The 19,971-nt window shown below is 47.7% G+C and overlaps 1 protein-coding gene across 17 annotated transcripts in view; it reads right to left on the minus strand.

Moving 5' to 3' along the window:
• Nucleotides 1-19,971, minus strand: part of FBRSL1 (fibrosin like 1) — a 476,831-nt gene that overhangs the window by 13,087 nt on the left and 443,773 nt on the right. For 8 of the 17 annotated variants that reach the window (XM_082066493.1, XM_082066491.1, XM_082066503.1 and 5 more), the window contains 7 exons: nt 14,384-14,780; nt 12,627-12,874; nt 7,373-7,608; nt 5,212-5,262; nt 4,218-4,313; nt 780-851; nt 176-214 (listed from right to left, as the gene is read on the minus strand). In XM_082066493.1, coding sequence (XP_081922619.1) covers nt 176-214; nt 780-851; nt 4,218-4,313; nt 5,212-5,262; nt 7,373-7,608; nt 12,627-12,874; nt 14,384-14,780 — 1,139 coding nt within the window. Of the gene's footprint in view, nt 1-175; nt 215-779; nt 852-4,217; nt 4,314-5,211; nt 5,263-7,372; nt 7,861-12,626; nt 12,875-14,383; nt 14,781-19,971 lie in introns of all 17 variants that reach the window. The other 9 variants (XM_082066495.1, XM_082066501.1, XM_082066498.1 and 6 more) reach the window with 8 other exon arrangements.

The raw sequence follows: 19,971 nt of genomic DNA on the forward strand, positions 1-19,971 counted from the left end.
TCAGAGCAGCAAAGAGCTAACTATGACATTTTCCTTTAAATAAAGGACAAACATGAAATTTTCTACTGGACATGCTACATTTCAAAAACATATGCACAATATTTGAAGAGAGTGTGTGTGTATATATATATATATATACATGTATATATATATAAAAATAAAATCCCCCACAAACCTTACTTACTCTCACTGGAGGCCTGTAAGGGTCTGACACCTATGGAAAAAGCAGAATAAAACAATCAGTCTTTCTAAAACTGGCCAATATACAGAAAGGTGGGGAACTTCCTTCCTCTGGACAAGTAAAAGCATTTAGAAAGCAATGTTCCAGAGAAGTCCCCTGTGACACAGGAAACCTAAAAGACTTAGGAGAGGCTCAAAACTTCTTTTTCATTCTTTGCACCACACTCAGCAGAATTTCAAGATAAACAAAGCAGTTTCATGCCAGCAACTGAACACATCTAGTGCTTTTCCGAACCCTATAATTATTCTGAAATGGAGCGCACAAAACTACTCTCCAAGCAACGCTTAGAGGAAAGGCCTTGAAGGGGTTTCCTGCCCCACTTTCCTCTGACTTTGTTTAAAGAAGTCAATACATCCTTTTGTATTCATGACTGGTGGAGGCTATTGTTATCTCACCAGAAAAAGAAAATTCTGTCCGTCCTGAATGTATATTCAGAGTCTCAAGGGCCAACTGGCTCACCAGTTGCTCTTTTTAATTTTTTTAGGAATCACTGTGTTTACTGTAAAACCAGATAGGAAGGTCATAGATTGTTGCCTACCCCTGGAGTCTTCTGCAGCAGCGTATGGTGGACTGTGCCTGGTCTACCTGCTACATCAATAGGGTTTGAAGTCTGAAAGACAAGCACAGAGCATGAATAATACTGTATCACACCAGCGGTACATTTAACATCTCTATCTGATGTTAATGGCATTAATTAGTCCATGTTTGTACTGTGCTTTGAACACGCATATTGCTACATTAGTACTAACTGTTATCTCTTACTGACAGCCAACAGCATTTAACCACCATGTCATCTATTATTATTTAGCAGCAGTACCAGTATTACAGCAGCGTCCCTAAGCCCCACTGAAATCAAAACCCCATTGTGCTATGCAGTATGCGAGTGGATGGGAAGAGACAGTCCCCAGCCCCCAGGCTTATTCTTTAGACAAAACAGGCAGGCAGGAGGAGAGAGAATGCGAGAGCTGGACTGATTCCCTCCATGTTTCAGGCAGCAGCCAGTATTGCAGTCAGGAACAGAACAACTCAAGCATCTTGGTCCCATATTCCAGCTGTTGGACCACAGCCCCTCGCCGACTGGGGCTAGGTAACACAACGGCTGAAATGGCAACGGCCCATCTATTTGCTTCGACAAGGCAAAATAAGAAACCTTAGATGGTGCTTGTGGGTCTTTTATAGCTTTGCATTGTTTGTCCCATCATTTTCCATCAAGAATTAAACACCTCATTGAACGAATCCCTGTTCCTCCTCCGGATCCCACCTGTTGCCCTGTCCTAGATGATCCCCAAGAACTCGTTCGTCTTCACACTGGCTTCCATCCATCCATCTCCCGCTCCCAGAGCAACTGCACCTGGTGCCTCCACGCAGCTGAGTGCAGAGGGGTTAAACCTCATTCCCCAAGAGACTATTTCACCCACATTTTAGGTCAAATTACAGTAGATTTCAAACAGTCAAACTGTATGAGGAATAAATAAAACCATGGGTGTGGGAGGAAAGATGGGTTTTAATTTGTCTAAGGCTCCATAACTTCCAGACTCATGAAAAAGAGAATTCTTGTATGTGTGTGTAGGTAAGCCAATGGACTCGCCAGGCAGATCTGTGCTCTCAGGGCCCGTCTGACAACTGAGGTAGATAGAAGGTGGCAAGTAAGTTACAACTATCATACAGGCAAGAGCTTTAAGATCACAACATGTTAATAGCATGGTGTCATCCTGTCCCTTTATCCCCTGGAGAAAGATGTGAATGCTTCCTCCAGCAAAGCAAACTGAATACTTCTGACCTTTTCAAGTTCTTAGCTTGTGAGAAATTGCCTTTGGGAAACTCACTGAGAAGTTACAGTCAGCCTGGATTTATGTGCAGTGGATTTACATGCACAGCTGTAGGCAACTGAGATGGGAAGGGGAAAACAAAACCAAGACCTCTGCTTCAGAAAGCAAGAAGTGCGGGATTCAGTGTGCCAAAACCAAATCATTGGGTCTGCAGTGATGATGAAGGCTTTAGTCAAACAGCTCGGGAGGCAGAGAGCATGGAAAAACAATGCAGTAATGATGACTAGAGTGGCTCTGCCCAGCAGTTCAGCTTCGGCTCCTCTAGAAAACTGGAAAACAACGGGCCAAAGCAGCAGATCCATTTTTCCACCTATCCCTCTTTTTTTCTTTTTAAGATGTTAGATTGCAGGTAAATACAACACTGTTCAGAGATCAAGTGATGGTAGCAACTAACCACGGAACTAGAGTGTGACCTTGTGCTGCTTCAACTCAAGGTAGCAAATTTCTAAGTATCTATCATTAAAGTGAATTAAAAGCTAGTTATAATACAGGCCTAGGAACTGTTTAAAAACGTAAAAGGTCTCTGCTCGCTTCTTCTTTCTTGCTATGTAACTGCTTCTCTTTGGTCTAATGGTATTTTACAGTGGGACGGTACCTATAAAGCTCTGTAACGAAGGTGGAAACCAGAAGAGCATGCTATCGGTGTATCAGAAGCTCCTTGTTAACAGGAGCCTTATGGCAAAACTGACCCCTATCCTCACATTAGCGAAATTTTTCAATTCCGCCTTATCTGCAGAGCTCCTTCTCCTGGGCAGTCGAGTTCGCGCCCTGGCAGGCTGGGGCCTGCTGGGATCCCCCCGCATCCCTCGCACGAACAGCAACGATCAGCACTGGCGGACAAACGCCCTGGAGGGACAGCTGTGCTCTGTCTGTCTTGCTCCCTACGATCAACCGCTCCTCTTCTCCGCCTGTAGCCACTACACACACAAATCTTGTCGAAAAAAAGCCATTTTAGAGACTTTGCTATTTGTAACGTATCTAGAGAACAAAAAATAGTGTAAAGGATTTGATGGGCACTGAGGAAATACTTCAGCTTCAACTAAAAAATTTAAGTTAAATGGGAAGGTTGCGAGGCGCCTTATTTGTGGGCAGTTGCTAGTTACTGACTTCCAGTGAAGTCGGTGAGACTGCGGAGGGAAGCACAACGGCAGACCCGCTCGGTACGGTGTGGAAACGACCGTCCGCACGCCGGCAGGAGGGGCCCGGCCGCAGCGCTGCTCCGTCCCGCCTCTAACACAGCAGAGCGCCACCGAAACGCACTTCGAGATAAGGAACCTCTAGAATCACAGTAGGTAAGGACACGTCACCTTACGAATTGAGTCAACGCTCCACTTTCAAACAAATGCTATATAGATTTACTGCAGCTTTCTGTACATTGAAAAATAGTCAATAAAAAGAACAAGTCTAGGAGGAAAAAAAAAAACAGAGCACACCACAGAATTCATCCAAAATGGTGGATATCATGGCAACATTTCCAAACGCCAATCAGCCCTAGTTGTAACGATACGTTACAGTTGCAGCGCACCTTTCAAACACGCTATCTCAAAGAAGCTTGCAGGCATTAATCAACCCTTATAAAACCCACTGCAAGATAACTTTACAGATGAGGACGCTGAGGAACAGAAGGTTTAAGCGACTTGCCCAAGGTCAGACAGTGTTGGAGCCGGGGACAAACATTCAGGTCCTTCAAATTGCTCTACTCATCCACAGCAGTCTCTCCCTACTGTTCCCACACTTGTAGAGTCAATTTCTCATTTTCTTCTGGGAACAAACACAGTTTATCTTTTGCAATCTCAGACCGTTACATTTATAAAATTATTTGGGACTCACTGGTCTACTATCAGCTGTGAATATTTCAAACAAGTAATGCATTTGACTGTATGCTTCTCCTCTAGTTGCAGTTGACCTCCCAAGTGAGCCACTATATCCTATTCCAAGGAACGATCTGTAGGGCCAAGTGGAAACTTCTGCTAAAGCGCTGGCTGCTTTGTGCAGAGGATGCTCACAGATCTGTGGGATGATCGCTTCCAACCCTGGGCTGCACTTGTGCTGGTTATATCATGTGCTATAAAATCCTCAGAGACATGACTCTGAACACAGCTCTCGCCCAGCAAAAGAACAAAGCCTTCAGAAGAAGTAGTTTGTACCTTCGGTTGAAATGCTCCCTGAAGTGACCCAAAGGGACCTGAATGTGGAAGCATGGGTGGCATTCCAGGCATTGCTGGAGGATAGGTTGGAAAGAACTACAAAAGAAAAAGAGATGCTTATGTCACAGGACAACTTGAACAATAATGGAGGTATGTGCCAAGCCTGGTACACACAAAAATGGTGCTGTGTTCAATGAGTGCCACAGTGAACATACACGCTGAATTTACTTTCAAAATTTCCAAGAGCAAAGCCAAAACTTGAAAAACACACTCATCTGATTAATATTCTAGATGGTGTTGAACAAGTGTGCCTTGAACATTTGTGGACTATTGCAGGAAGCATAGAGCATTCACCATTTTTAAAGGAATCAGACTCATTTGAGTTTTATGTTCACTTTTGGTTAACTTTGCATTTTTTTGCAGTAGCAAACAAATGGATTGTTTTGAAATGTGACCTGCTTTAATTTTCAAAGCAAAAAAGAACCACAAGATGCTGCGTTACACACTAACCACAGGCAACATGCACATCACCTTGTAGTTGTGTAAAGTTTTGCTTAGGTCTCTCCTGAGCACATATACCAGTTTTACAAGTCCCAAAACATGTAGTTTTTGTGCTTTGGAGCAGTGGGGAGCATCAGGAAGAAACCACCACTCTGACTTACTCCTGTGACCTGAGCAAAATGTTGTGAAAGGGCCATGCACTCTGGGCTGCTGCAGGCGAGAAGCTCCAGCTGCAGAGGTACCGCAGTGACCAATGTCTGCGCATTCCCTGCCATCCCGGGCACAGCAACACAGAGCCGCAGCAGCAACAGTGCAGTAGACAAAGATTAAACAAAAAAAAGCCCAAAGAAAATTTTGTACCTAAAAAAAATAATCAAGATGGAAAAAGAGCTTTAGGAATGAATGAATTAAAACACTACCAATCAACTGAAAACAAGCAAAAGTGCAAGCAAAATCATTAACAAAGACACCACCTAGAAAGGTAAGCACTCACGTTGGAATGTCGAAAGTAAGGGTTGTCTAATTTGGGAGCGTACTTGTCAAACTGGAAAGAAAAGAGAAAAAAAAGGCAACAGGTGAGTGTGGTTTCAGCAGTAGTGGACACATCAGGATTAACACAAAGAATCATGGCCTGTTTGTACAGCATTTCACAGAGCAGAACTGGCTGGTTTTTCCATCCTGGGAGCTGACTGACTGCCCAAGGCCAATGGAGACAGCAAGGCGCCGGCCCCGCTCGCAGGCTCCGCGTCAGGAGGCTCCTCCACGGGAGCAGTCCTGGTGCGGGCAGCGCAGAGAGTGGGCGAGTTCAGCTCCAGGTCTAGATCTGGGCTCTGCCCCTGGGGCACTGACTCGATCACAGACCAGAAGGTAGGGAATGTTTTCCATTAGGCCCCAATGTCTACTGTGGCGCAACCAATATCAACTCCCTGTTTTCTGGGTTCCTGCAAGTGCCAAAATCATTTGGAAAAGGGCTTAATTGCTTTAGGTGCACAAAACTCTATACATTCTCCCTCCCCTGAAAAAGAGCTGGCGCCCCAGAGAAAAGCTGATTATTAGCCTCTCCTGTTTCCAGCATGAGGTTTTAACACCTCCATGTGTGTAGTCTGCCCCATATTTACTTTTACGACCATTTGTCCTGTAGCTCCTTGGAAGAAAAACCAAAGCATCTATACATTGCATTTTTGAACAGCATGTACATTCTGCTGGGGAGGAGGGAAAAGGGAAGGAGGCAGGGAAGGGAGCTGTAGGACCCCAGGAAAAGATGCTTATTTGGCAAGTCAGCTGCTGTTTCACACTCCTCTATGTGCAAGAGAGTAGATTTGTAATTTCATTAATTACAGTTATTACTGGAGCCATGTCCCCTCCAGTGTAAATACCACAAATTACCAAACACATGCAGCTGTAAATTTCAACACTCTTCTCTAGTGTTGGGATTAGCAGACCTGATCTAGTGGAATATAAGAAGATGTGAGCAAAATATAACTAAAGGGCCTTGCAAGCTGTTTTTGCTATGAAGGCTGAGATCAACGGGCATGGGGGGCAGGGGAGGGAGCCATTCACAGGATCAGGTATCAGTATTCTTAAACAACACAGGAGGTTTCTGAGAAAAGCTTCAAGGCTGTTTTACACAGACCAAGAAAAGAGGGGAAGGTGTTTACACATGAATATATTGAGCAAACACCTGGGGCTGGATTTTGAGTGGATGATATTACTTTTAACTGGTTTGCTGCTAAGCAGATTGCAACCCAAGAACGTCATCGAGCAGTCAGCAGTGGGAAAGAAAAGTGAGAAACATTATGCTCCTTGCGTTCTTGGTAGGTCTCCCCAAATGCAGCTTTTGCTGTTACTCTTGGCTTTTGCTAGCCTTAGCACAGGAGGGCTGTTTCCACATTTTGGACACAGTGTGAAACTGAGAGGGGGGAAAAAAGCTGAATCTTGCTTTTTCAGTCTCAGAAAGCAATTGCCAGAAATGGGGAGAGAGTGCATTTTCAAGTACTGACAAAATCCCTTTGTAGCAGATCTGTAAGAATTTTGTAACAGCTGCAGTAAAGGCCCCATTGTGTTACAAGCAAATTCAATGGCAAAACATTAACGCTTATTACACAGCCAGAAGGATCTCTCCCACAAGAACCAGCCACACACAAATTAGTGCTTGTTGATGTAAACAAATAATAAATGCCAAAATTGATATAGATTAGGGAACTTGGAGCAAGAGGGACAAAACTCCTATCAGATGAGATGCTGCACTACGGTGAGAGCTCTGGTAAATGAGCACGGTCTGCACCACAACTAACAGTTGTGGGGCTGCGTTTGGTACTGGAGGCCACCGATCTCGTGGTGTCCTTGTGGGTGTGTTTTGGCGTCGTGGCACCTGGCTCTGGGGAAGGGAATCGAAATACACAGCAGGACACACAAAAAGGGACGCTGAAGAGCCTTTGGGCTTGTCTCATTGGTGCAGTATCCGCTCATGGGGGGACCTGGAGCGTTGGTGTGGAAGCTCTGGATGGAAAGGGGTCCCTTCGGGGTGCCGGCCCATCTCTCCAGGCCTCGTTGAGGGGCAGGGACAGCACGCCTGGCTGAAATAAAGAGGGCTGCGTTTTGTTTGACAGGAGCGGGTTAAGCTTTTTGACCAGAGATGCTCTACTTATCCTCACATTTTGGGCTGGGGTACGCACCATAGGAGGTGCAGAGGGCGGCATGAGCGGCGTCTGGGGCAAGCTGGATGGAAAAGGAGTGAATGTGTGCTGGTGGGTGTGTTGGTGCTGATGCGTGTGTTGGTGCTGGTGAAACTCCGCTCTCAGCAGCGGCACCGGGCCAAGTGAGGCAGCGGCCCGGTCCGAACTCTGAACCAAAAACCGGTTGTTCAGCTCTTGCCTGAGCAGTTCGTGATCTAGAGGAGAGAGAGAGAGAAAAAAAAAAGACACAGAGGCCCGTGGGCCTGTGAGTACCACAAAGACGGAGGAGAAAGAGTCAATATTCACCTGGCATTCCCTGTTTCTGCAGGTCATGCTGTGGTGGTTTTCTACGTGAGGACTCATTGGTGGAGGTAAGAGAGATGCCTGTGACAAAGTACCAATCAGAATCCCCGAATGAGGCTGGCAATACATGATTGGTTGGTTGAATGATATCAACAGGCTGGTATCTAAAGACAAGAGAGAACACCATGAGTCATCACAGCAGAAAACATCATGGGGGCGTCAGCAACATCCGCCCGCGCCCCCCGCCCGCGGCCCCGCCCCCCCGCGCTGCTCCCACCGGACGCTCCAGCTCCCCGGCACCTGGCGGACACGGCACCTGGCGGACAGGGCACCTGGTGGACAGGGCACCTGGTGGACAGGGCACCTGGCGGACACGGCACCTGGCGGACAGGGCACCTGGCGGACAGGACACCTGGCGGACACGGCACCTGGCGGACAGGGCACCTGGCGGACACGGCACCTGGCGGACAGGACACCTGGCGGACACGGCACCTGGCGGACAGGGCACCTGGTGGACAGGGCACCTGGCGGACAGGGCACCTGGTGGACAGGGCACCTGGCGGACAGGACACCTGGCGGACAGGGCACCTGGTGGACAGGACACCTGGCGGACAGGGCACCTGGTGGACAGGGCACCTGGCGGACACGGCACCTGGCGGACAGGGCACCTGGCGGACACGGCACCTGGCGGACAGGGCACCTGGCGGACAGGGCACCTGGCGGACAGGGCACCTGGTGGACAGGGCACCTGGCGGACAGGGCACCTGGCGGACACGGCACCTGGCGGACAGGACACCTGGCGGACAGGGCACCTGGCGGACAGGGCACCTGGCGGACACGGCACCTGGCGGACACGGCACCTGGCGGACAGGGCACCTGGCGGACACAGCACCTGGCGGACAGGGCACCTGGCGGACAGGGCACCTGGCGGACAGGGCACCGAGGCATCTCCGGAGCCAGCCTCGCAGGTGGGCTGGTCTCGCGGCATGGTGGCAGGACCTTCCCGCACCAGCAAGATGCTGGGGAGCACCCTCGAGGACAAGGGCTCGCTTTAGAATGAGTCATACCCACCTGTTTCCTCTGGAGCTTTGCATACACATACACTGAAAATGGACGTTGGGCCTAACATGTTGCGTTACACTCTAACATATACATACTTAAGGCATATATTTTTGACAAGATCTACAATGCAATGAGATAACCATGGATCTGGGTGGCTGGAAACTACCTGCTCAGACGGCCATTTCTCAACAGATCCCTGTGCCATCCCTGCCTTCTCAGCCCCAGGACATGCACACAGTGACCAAGAACATCCACCCTACAAACCGAAGCCTTCTCTGCAAATAACGTTTTTGCTTGTTTGTTTTGGTTTGGTTTTTTAGATCTTCAATACTAAGCAGTCCTTCCCTAATTTCTAACAAGATATGACTGGCATTGTTTTCCCTGCCTCCAGGGTTTTCTCCTATGAGAAAATACGGGTGAGAGCAGAGACACTGAACTGGTTCACGACCTCATGAAGGCTGCAGTGGCTACAGAGAATAAATTGTTTCACCATATGACACATGGCATCTTCTCAGCATTTTGCTCTATGAGAACCAACTAGCACAGATCTGAATGTGGTTTAGGGCAGTGGAAGACACCAGCACTTTAGAAATGATGTGACTGAGGTCATTAAGGACAAATGTCCACTTCCCCATAAAAGTCTGCTGTTTTCAGTTAAATCCATCTGTGCTTTGACCCAACCTGTTAGATGTTTTGTGAGCTGAGAACCACTGTCATCAGCTGTGGATGACACACGCTATTCCTGACTGACCCATTTGCTACTGAACTCACATGAACTTTTTTAGTGTAACACTCCTTTTAAACTACAGCACTGAATATAAAGGGGCAAAAGAAGACGTGTGCTCTAAAGTTTTATTTCATGTTCTGCAGGCATTTCTTTTACTTAAATTTTTTAGAGTGACATTGGAAATGTCTAAATCAATCACTTTCTGAAGCGACATGGTTAAGATCTTTAAAAACAGGCACTCTGATGGGGAATTTAAGAGTCTCTATTACCTCTTACATCATATTGAAAGTCACTTCTGAAAGCAAATTTTGGGTGCCTAAGTAATTTGCTTTCCAGTAATAAACGTACTGCTAAGAGCAGGTCCTGCATACTGCTACAATCTTTATAATAATTAATACAAAAGCAGAAACTGCATATGCTTGTGATACCAAAGCCTAAGGCACTGGAAAAAAAAAATCCATAATGGGTTCTACTTGGAGCAAGCAAACAAGAAAAAAACCACTAGGCTGAAAGCACTCAGGTCCAAAACCTAACCTCTTTAGAGAATATGAGTATGATTTCATATGTGTGTGTGTGTTTCCGCATTTAAGTCTGGCATGGCTCAAAGAAACTGAATCCTTCTGTTAGCATCAAGATAATCCACTTTTCTGGAGGGAGAGATAAAAGCGAGTTGGCAGTTATGAGTGCTCTGATATCCAATTTCTTTAAGAGACTTGAGGCCAGACTGCTAGATTTGCAGCTGGCTCCAGCCCGTAGCCCCGTTCCACAGCTTTGGCCTTTCTCAGGACAAAAAAGGCCTGGAGACATTTGGAGAAGCGGTGTGGCCCTCGGAGAGGCTGCTTGAGAGCACGGATGGGGCTGCTGAGAAATAACCCAGTTCTGTGAGGGGCTCTGGGCAACGTCAGGACAGGAACTGAGTTCCTGTGCCTACCAGTGACGGCTCGTCCCGTGGGTCTGGCCGTGTAAAAACACAACCAGGAGCAGAGTAACTGAGCAGCCCTTTGAATGCCCAAACACTGCTGCTCTGTGTGCACACCGGAGGTGGGGATGGCAGAAAAAGCTCAATCCTGCCGATGTTGCTAGGTACCCTCACGTTCAGAAGAGAAGACACGGAGATCGCTCTTTCCTCTGCGTATCCTACATCAGGGCCAGGCTTGGTGCCCTTGAGTAGAGGGCAACAGCCCCCACAAGGGTTGCTCCTAAGTTACTTGTATAAGCTTTAGGGTTTCAAAGGGAAGAAAAGTCACCAGAAGTGCATTCTTGTTATTCAGAGACCTTAATTTGTACCATCAGTGAATGCAGGAGCTCTGAGCTCTGCTTCTCTTCTTGGTAATAGTGATAATTTTGCCAAAGTAAATCTAAAGAAAGAGCGCATTCTCCTTTGAAGCAGGGGGAAAAGAAGACGACAAAAAGAAGACTTCAAAGGGCCATACCCTCTTTGATGGCTTTTCTAAGCTGGTGGCTATTACTGAGAGCACACATGCACTCGAACAGCACAGCAGCCATGGTGCTGCTGGCGGCAGTTGGATCCCAGCTCTTCAGGGCGCTCAGCAATATTGTTTGCTTTTAAGAAACTTTCATGTGAATGACAACAGAAGCTCCTGGCTATGCAGCGCTCTGTATCGATTTTATGATGTGCCAGCTTGCAGGCATTTCATATAATGCAGACAAGAGGCATTTCACTGTCTGCAGGGTTAGACACCCAGACCTTTCCCTCCACTAACTTAGGCTTCTCCTGCTTAAATTGCAGGAGAAATCCTTTTAGTAGGAGCAAGACTCTTACCATTTCCTGGCAAGCTGTTGAATGTGAATAGGCCACTTGGTCTTGCACCTCCTGAATTTAATGGTGAAAACATACTCGCTTCCAGTGACTGCAATACCATGCTTTTAGTGAGCACATTGCTATTTCCTCTCGCAATGCTTTCAAAGCCTCCATCACAGTAGTCCTTTGCCTCGAACAGGGGAAGCAATGAATAGGTCTCCCACAGCGCTGCCAACATCTCTCCAGCCATGTGGTTGAAATTCTAGATGGTGCCAGGGCCTGTGAAAGCTGGCGGCTTGGGCCTATGTGGTCCTGCTTCTGGCTGGGAACCCACAACACTTTTGTCTATCATCATTTGAGAGCTCACTTTGGACCAATTCACATTGTTCTTTCATTTAAAGAAACAGTTATAAATATTGGGACATTATTTAGCTCCTGGAAGAAAAAAACGGGACGCAAGTTCATGAGATTTTTCTGCAGCAAATCTGACCTCTCCTTATTCCTTTAAGCGGCTTCACAGGAAACAGAGGGCACGTTTTTTTGCAAAAAGCTTGTCCTGTTTAATCCCTGCTGAGTTATATGTGGAGTCAAATGCCAGATCAAAAGGAGGCCCCAGCAAGTGAATGTTGCAGGGAAGTCTCCAGCTGCCAGGGTCTCTTCCAGGGACAGCTGTAGGCTAATGGATAGGCTATATACAGGGCGGTTAGGGCAGAAGTGGCAACAGAATGGGGTCCGGGGTGAACAAAGGAAACCTTTTAAAAAGATGCAAAGACGGTGAGAGCTGAACAGCAGAGCTTGTCCGCTGAGCCGTCTCTGCCTTGCACAGGAAGGCCAAGCGGCTACGGACACGGGAGCCTGTGCTGCCGCGGCAGCGGGTCCCGCTCTGCCCAGGACGGGCTGCTCGCCCAAGGATCGGAGCGCGGACAGATGGGGGGGCTGCTTAGTTCTCAGTTAGCGCAGCCCTCTGGGACAACTAGGAACAGCTTCTTCATGTCAGTTCTAACACTGGCAGCTTTCATTTGAGTGGGGAGAAAGAAGTGGAGAATGGCAATTTGTACATCAGCCCTTTGCTGACCAAAAAAATGTCTGATGACTGTGGAACGCCACACTTGAGAACTCATGCCCTGAAAAGACTTTTTTCCAGAAAAATTTGTTTCATAGACTTCTGTAGGAAGCTACAGTGCTCCTTCTACAATCTCTCACCTGGTAAAGCACGTCCAGGTCTCCTACCAGTTTCTCGAGCACCCTCACAGCTCCAGAGCGCGCTGCCCACAGAGGGGTCCACGTCACTGTACGTCACCTCCCACCAGCCAGCCCGTCTTTCAACACCCTCCAGCGCATGCAGGACAGATCAGCCCCGGAAGAAGAAGGGAACCTACCCGCAGGGTGACCTGGTATCACGAGGCTGTTGGTAGGTAACGCTGGTGGAGGTGGCAGCGTGGGTGGGGTGGCAAACATGGCCGGATGGTGCTGGTGTTGGGTCTGCGATCTGAGAGAGAAGTGCGAGGTAGCAAGATTAGAGATGGAGAGGGGCAGAGCTGGGCCGGAGGAATGGTGTGGAGGAATCTGGGGAGAGAGGTGTTTCGGGAGGCTGATGCTCGTTGCACTGCTAGCACTGCTGCTCCGGCTGCGGAGAGAGAAAGATGGGGAAGAGGGGAGAGAGACAGAGACAGCGCGCATTACAATACAAGACTGAAACAGTGCAAGAAATGTGCTACCAGAAACAACACGACTATGTAACACTGATCTCCCCAGGCTTATGTTTTTGTTTTTTCTTAATGACACCGGAGACAGTAATGAATCTCAATGAACTTCTCCACCGGGGCAGGGTGGGCGGGGGCGCTCCGGAGTGACGCTCCTCCGGTGGCTGAGCAGCCCACAGTCCTCAGAGCTGCCCGTGAGACGCGGATGGAGCCCACGGGGCAGAGGGTTCTGCACGTTTATTTAGGCCGTGTCTGTCCTCGTGACCACACAACACAATTCCTTAATTCCTTCTTTTTTTTACTCTGGGTGCAGAGAGTTGCGCAGTGTGAGTGACTTGGGGACCAAGTTGTATCTGCTGTGTGCTGTGTAGTTATATTCACACAATCCTGCAAACTCCTGCCATGTTAATAAATTATTCTCATAATAACCCTGTATTTCAAATATTTTTCTATTATTATTACTCCACTGCAAGTGATCTAAGTTTTGTGAGGTGAAAGGCAACATTGCTGCAGTTATTATTTAGAGTAATTCCCACAATACCAGTATTTCTTGTAATCTAAATCTTCGAGATAGCTTGAATAGTTTGAAATGTTATTGATCATTTATACTGTGGTGGCTTTGCAGGGTAAAATCACAAGAGAGCTGAAGTATGCAGGATACCACGAAACACACATTAATGGCGGCTCTCTGTATTCATATTTTGACCCTTATGCAGCCAGGTATTATGTTTTAAATCAGTCTTCTAATCTTGTTTAACAAGCTTAATTGTAGTTTGGGAGGTAGGGCATGTTTTCTGTACCAGCAAAAAGATTATACAAGTTCCAGTTGACTGGCTAAACTCTTCTCTCCAGAACCTCTTTTTCTGTACCATTTTCATCTATCCTGCTTATTGGATGGAGGCAATTTAAACAGCGACACTAAGCCTCCTGCCACACCTGACCATGTCAGACCGAGCAGAGTTCTCAGCCCACATGTTCTAAGGGACACAGCATTTTTTGATACAGAAATCCCCCTTCTGATGCTGGTGAACCAACAAAACTGTGATAACCTTCTACTTCAATTGAAGTTTTACTGAATATGAAACAAAGGAATTTCTCAAACTCCAACCACCTTAAATTTCTAAGGCAAGAACTGGCTGGCCCAGACAAAACAGTGCAAAACTCCCCAGAAAGTAGAGCTAAAAGAACTTTACCCCACAGTTACACACGCCTTTCTCCCAGAGGGGAACATTTATCACCATGTTCCAAACGCAGCTACCCACCATGGCTGGAAACTCCATCCTGGGAGGTCAGCACAAAAACTCCAATAACCAAAACATGAAGCATCTTACACAGACAGTAAGAGTCTCACCTCCCAGCAATTCCTACCCCTTTTGAAACAAGTTTTGTCCCGGCAGCAGCATCAGGATGACACAAGCGTCCATTTCCCATACCTGATATTATTGAGTCCGTTGTGGGCCACCTGGTGATGCACCTGGTAATTGAGAGGCGGAGGGATGTGACTCGGAGGCTGCGTGCGAAGCTCAGGTATTAACTGAGGCTGCGACTGCGGCCGAGGCTGAGGCTGCGACTGCGGCCGAGGCTGCGGCTGAGGCGTGAGCCTTGGTGGTGCTGGTGCTGAGATCACTGGCTCCTTCTTCAGGAGTGGGCTTGCTCTGGCGCTTGACGTGGGCGCTGAGGAAGTAGAAGTCACAACGGCAGCTACCGGCTGGGGGCTGGGGATGGGCAGGGCGAAGGGCACGTCGGTGCTCAGCTCCCTGCTCCGCTCTAGCCCAGACACCTTTGGGACATTGGCTGCTTTCGCTTCTGGCTTGTCATTCAAGGTGGGACCTTATGGAGGAACGAGAAAAAGAACAAAGCGCATGCTGAAAGGCCTGCGTTTGCATCTCTGCTTGGCAGAACACATGCCTGAGAAAAAACAACTCATGTTTCAGCTCGCGGGAGCATCGTGGGAGCACTGCTGCTACAAGATGGGTATGTGTTTGTCTGTCTGTCCTTGACTGGCCAGTCTACAGGACTTGTTAGCACGTAAAAGACTTAGCTCTCATTAAATGAATGCACACTACAAAGAACAGAGCTTTGTGACTTCTGAACACTGGCCCAGGCTGCCCAGGGGGGTTGTGGAGTCTCCTTCTCTGCAGACATTCCAACCCCCTGGACACCTTCCTGTGTACCCTCAGCTGGCTGTTCCTGCTCCGGGGGGATTGCACTGGATGAGCTTTCCAGGCCCTTCAACCCCTGACACTCTGGGGTTCTGTGAGTCTACAGTACAACAGGAGTGTGAATGTGTCTCAAGTTGCTGCTACAGTATTTCCTGCTCTATGTAATTTTTAAGGCTGATAACGAACTCATGAACACAAGCCTGATCATTAAGACATTTCATTTTCTCAATGTTCTTTCAAGGTAATCTACACTGTGTTTAGGCTCCACTCCAGCTACAACACACTGTGACCCAAGCACTGATCACTAATGATACCCCACCTGGCTTCCAGGGGGAGGCTCCCGGGGCCGCTCCTGCGGCAGGGGCTGGGTCCCCTCTGCAGTGACACCGCCATGCCCCGGCCACACACTCGCGTGGAAGAACAGAACAGAGAAGGCTTGAAAAATCCAGTGAGAAGTGCAGAGAGCACTAACTGCAGCCCTGCTCACTGCGAATATTGTACACACCCGTATGCACAGCATTTCAAAACTACCAGGAATACTACAACCTTGCAAAATGCACTGACAGTGAGAATTCCATATGGACTTACTCCTTCTATGATGCCAAGTGTTTATTTTTTTCCAAAATAAACTAAACAAAGCAGCCCAAAGGTTTAAAAGGCTAGAAAGGAAAACCAGAGGAAAGGAGAGCTATTTCAGTTCAAGCCGTTTCCAAAAGGTCAATGACAACTGAAAGGACCAACATGAACATGATTAACTCGCACCGTAAATCCCTTTTCAACATAATCTGTGTATCCTTGAGTGCACATATATCTGCAGTTACATGAAAAGCTATTCCTGGGTTATGAGAACTAGTGTTGTCCGTGTGATTCACATGCACACACCCTGCTGTGCACACACAGCACTTCTATCTGACTTCCAGGATACATGGTTTTATTATCCACCAGAAGGTGCTGGGGGTTGTTTGCATTTAGCTGGTTTGCAGACATGCAAGAGATGCTACCCACACTCCTTAACATGCTCCCAACATCCTCACAAACAGATTCCACCTTTGAAATCTTCCCATCTCTTCAAAGGGCTGAGCCAGTTCCTGATGTAGGAGGTGTCAAAATAACAAAACCCACACACCACGAGCTAATTCTGGCCATGCAGACGCCGTACCAGGCGCTGTGAACGCAGCCCGTGCGAGGCCAGCGTCCTCAGGACCGCAGCTTCGAGGTCTCACCCCCGCCCGGCAGCAGACGTGAGCGGGACAGCGCTGGCCCAGCCTGCAGCACCACCCCCTTCCGTACAGAAACTGCCCACCTGGCCACGGCACCTTCTTCCGTGGGGCAAAAGCAGCTCCCCACACTGCCTCTGGCTCGGCCTGCGCTCTCGCCATCACACCATTCCCTTCCTCGGTCAACCAACCAACCAACCAACCAACCAACCAACCAACCAACCAACCAACCAACCACTACACGTTAATTTAGAATGTGAAAAGAGAACAAATAGAAACACATGAACTATATTTATCAGTCGAAGATGTCTGAGGGCTTGTGGTCTCAAACCTGCAAATAACAGGAACAGAACTTCCAACCAGCAGTGCTTTGGCTGGCAAATACAGTCAGCCCTGTACTTTCCAGCACCTTATACATCTTTGCAGGTTTGACACAATGCCTGGAGGTCCTAAATTATTCCTCACAACGAACATAAGGCTAACTCGCATGTCAGAAAATTCCTTTTTCAAATACAAGTTCATGCATCACAGGTGCCCTGGTTTTGAGACATAACTGGACTTGGTTCCAATGGTATTTGGAGTCACAAAGAATTTATTTGTAAAATCAAATTCTCATTGCTCTTGTGCACCATTATTTTTTATAATGCTACCTATGTTTGTAAATCTTCCTCAGATTTCTTTACTAACAACTGAAAAGTTGTGACTGGTCAGTCACGGCAGGGGCCCCACTCGGCGCGCTCTGCAGGAAGAGTATCCACGGCGCTAGATCCCGCTGCTTTTCAGGAGCCGCCCATCAAAAGCAATTGAGTTTCCTTCTTGACCATAGGTTTCCTGAGAGCCTATTAGCTCTGGCCATCCAACAGGTCTCCTCCTACAGCATTAAACTTCACATCGTGGAATTACAGGCAATGCAGGCTAATGGTGTATATTCAAAACACACTGGCACCACAAACGTTAGTTGAGTAAAAAGTCAATTAGATCCAAAACAAACTGATAACGTCCTGCATTAAAAGCAGCTGTTTGACCAGTTTTATGTACAACTATTGATTCCCTGTGGTTTCAGCATTAGTTCTCATTTGCAATTTTCTCAAAGCAGAAGCTCAACTCCCTTGCTGGCTGAACTGACCAGCCAGCCTGGTTGTGTTAGTTAGTACCAGGGGTACGTGAGTAACTTCTGCTGCCAACTTGCATCTCTCAGGTTGCAATATTGAAATGGTTTTGTGTTTAATTCTTGACAACGATAAAAATACCCAGACGCTTTCCCCCAGCTCTCTGGAAAAGCTACAGGCACAAGTGTGAGCATCTTCTCTCCCTTTGTAGCCACAGTGACCAAAAGCAGAAGCACTGAGAAGGGAAAGATACGGTGTGAATTCACAGGAGAGCATGGAGAGGCATGTGGGAGATGGAAAAATCCCCAGGCCTTCTCGGCCACCACACAGCAAGGACGGTGGATACATCCCGGCACTTTGGTGACCTGGCTGCCACGCAGGACGAGCGAGAAGCTGCTTCGCGTGGTTCAGTGGAGGGTGAGGGTAAGGGGACCATACGTGACCAAAGGACAAGCCATGGAGAGAAACGACAGCATGACAGGGGCACCAGGCGCTGCGACCTGCCTGATGTTTGAAAGTCAAACCTTCTGAAAAGGAAGCTTTTCTCACTTCTAGGTGATTCACTTAAGTCTATGGTGAAACAGATTTGGACCAAACGTAAGGCAGATGCCCGAATGGAAATCCACCTCATCCATACACCTCACTGTTCTAGGGAACACAGAAGTCAATTCTAAGCAAAGACTTAAGACCCTTCGCTTCAGCCAGCTCCACGGAGAACGGTCCACGACCTGCACACCGACACCGAACAGCATACATGTCCTGGTTGCTTTCTTCCCTTTCACACTTTTCCACCAACACTTATTATACCTGTTCAGCATCTGTTTCCAGCATCCAGTCACTGGCTAACCACACTCCAGAGGTCTCCAGAAACCTGACAATTTCGAGACCGTTTTCCCTGTGCAACCAAAGAAATGATGGATTTTGAAGGCTATAATTACCTGGTTTCCTGGGTACTTAACAAGATCTTTATCGTGATACTTATCACAAAAATCTCCAGTTTAAGACTTTCCATTCAAATGAAAGTCTCTGAACTACCTTCCCTGAAATCCCTCAGAAAATTGATTTTAATGAGTTCAACGAGAGACATTGCCCACTCTGATCTGCAGTTTCTCTGCAGGATCCCTGAACGCCTCTCCTGAGGGAACCGCACTCTTGTGTGCCCAAGCTCCTTCCGATCGACCAGGCTGACTGCTGGCCACATAAATATCCCGAGGAAAGAAACCAAATAGTCCCTCTTCTGCAAGGTGGATCGTGTTTCTTTGAGATCCTTTCCTAAACTTCAGTACTTCGGCTCCTAATCTAGTCCTTCAGAGCTGACTGACGCGGAGAGCTGAGCACGACCGCCCCAACAAAAGCACAGACCCACAAGGCCGCACCACAACGTTCTAGAGGCAAAAATGTGTTTATTTTTACCAAGTCCCAGAGTAATTTTCATGCTTAATGACACCAGGCTGAGCCAATTTGCCCAAGACTTGACAGTCAGCTCCAATAATTCAGCCTTAATGAAACCTGAATGCACGTCAGTTCAGCTCGTCCCCTCGCAGGAAACGCGACGTCTGCGACGCCCGGCGCTGCGGGAGGCGGGATCGCACCCGCCCCTCGCGGGCAGCGGAACGCGTCTGGGTCTCACGGGATGAACGACGACCGAATCTGCTCTAACAAGAAAAACAAAACCAACCTGGGATTAGCAGTTCTTGCCTCCTTGATCAACTCATTTGTCATTTGGAGTGTTGCAAAATTTCGGCCTCCCTGTGCCGTGGGCTACATCACATTCCAATTTAACCAGATAAAGATGAATACTTTTAACGCCTCTTAAAAGCACAGAGAGCTTCAGCTACTGCTGATGGAAATCGGCAGAAACAAGAGTTAAGCTTAAGGGAAACCCCAAAGTCAACTACAGTTGATTTTGCTGTAAAATGTGTTTTTCAGGAGGAGTTACCCGAACCTGAGAGACCATGAGCATGGATACAATATGAAACCTCAGTGAATTCAAAATGTGTGACTGGAATAAACACGCACTGCCCATCCCCGCGGCTGCAGAGGGTGACATGCTTGTCAGCGTGTAACTACACACCATTGCAGGCTAAATACAATACAGCAAGCCCTAGACACAAATTAAACCTTTCTGTTACAGGAATTTGCTTTCAAGCTGATTAGGAGTAGCTCAAGTGCAAGGAATTAAACATGTAAAGGCTGCTTTGAGAACTGCAATAAGCAGTCACTGTGTTATACAAACAGTACTTAGGGCCACAGCGGTTCCAGCCCTGCCTCTTGCTCTTTGCAAGCTGCTGGTTGCTGCTGAAAGGGACTGTCAACACATGTACAACGTGACTGAAAATAATCTAATCTTGCCTGCACGCCTTTCCTTTGTCTCTTGAAAAAAAAGTGGAGCCATTCAGATGTCTTTCTGCAGTCTCCCTTGTTTTATTCAAACGGCAAGGGTGATGGGGCGATGCGAGAAGGAAATTCCTCTCCTACATCCATCAATGACATCTTTACCAGTGGCAATTACCCAAGAAACACAACAACCACC

This window comes from Streptopelia decaocto, assembly GCF_964273445.1.
Source record: "Streptopelia decaocto genome assembly, chromosome: 15".
In the NCBI taxonomy this organism is placed as follows: Eukaryota; Metazoa; Chordata; class Aves; order Columbiformes; family Columbidae; genus Streptopelia; species Streptopelia decaocto.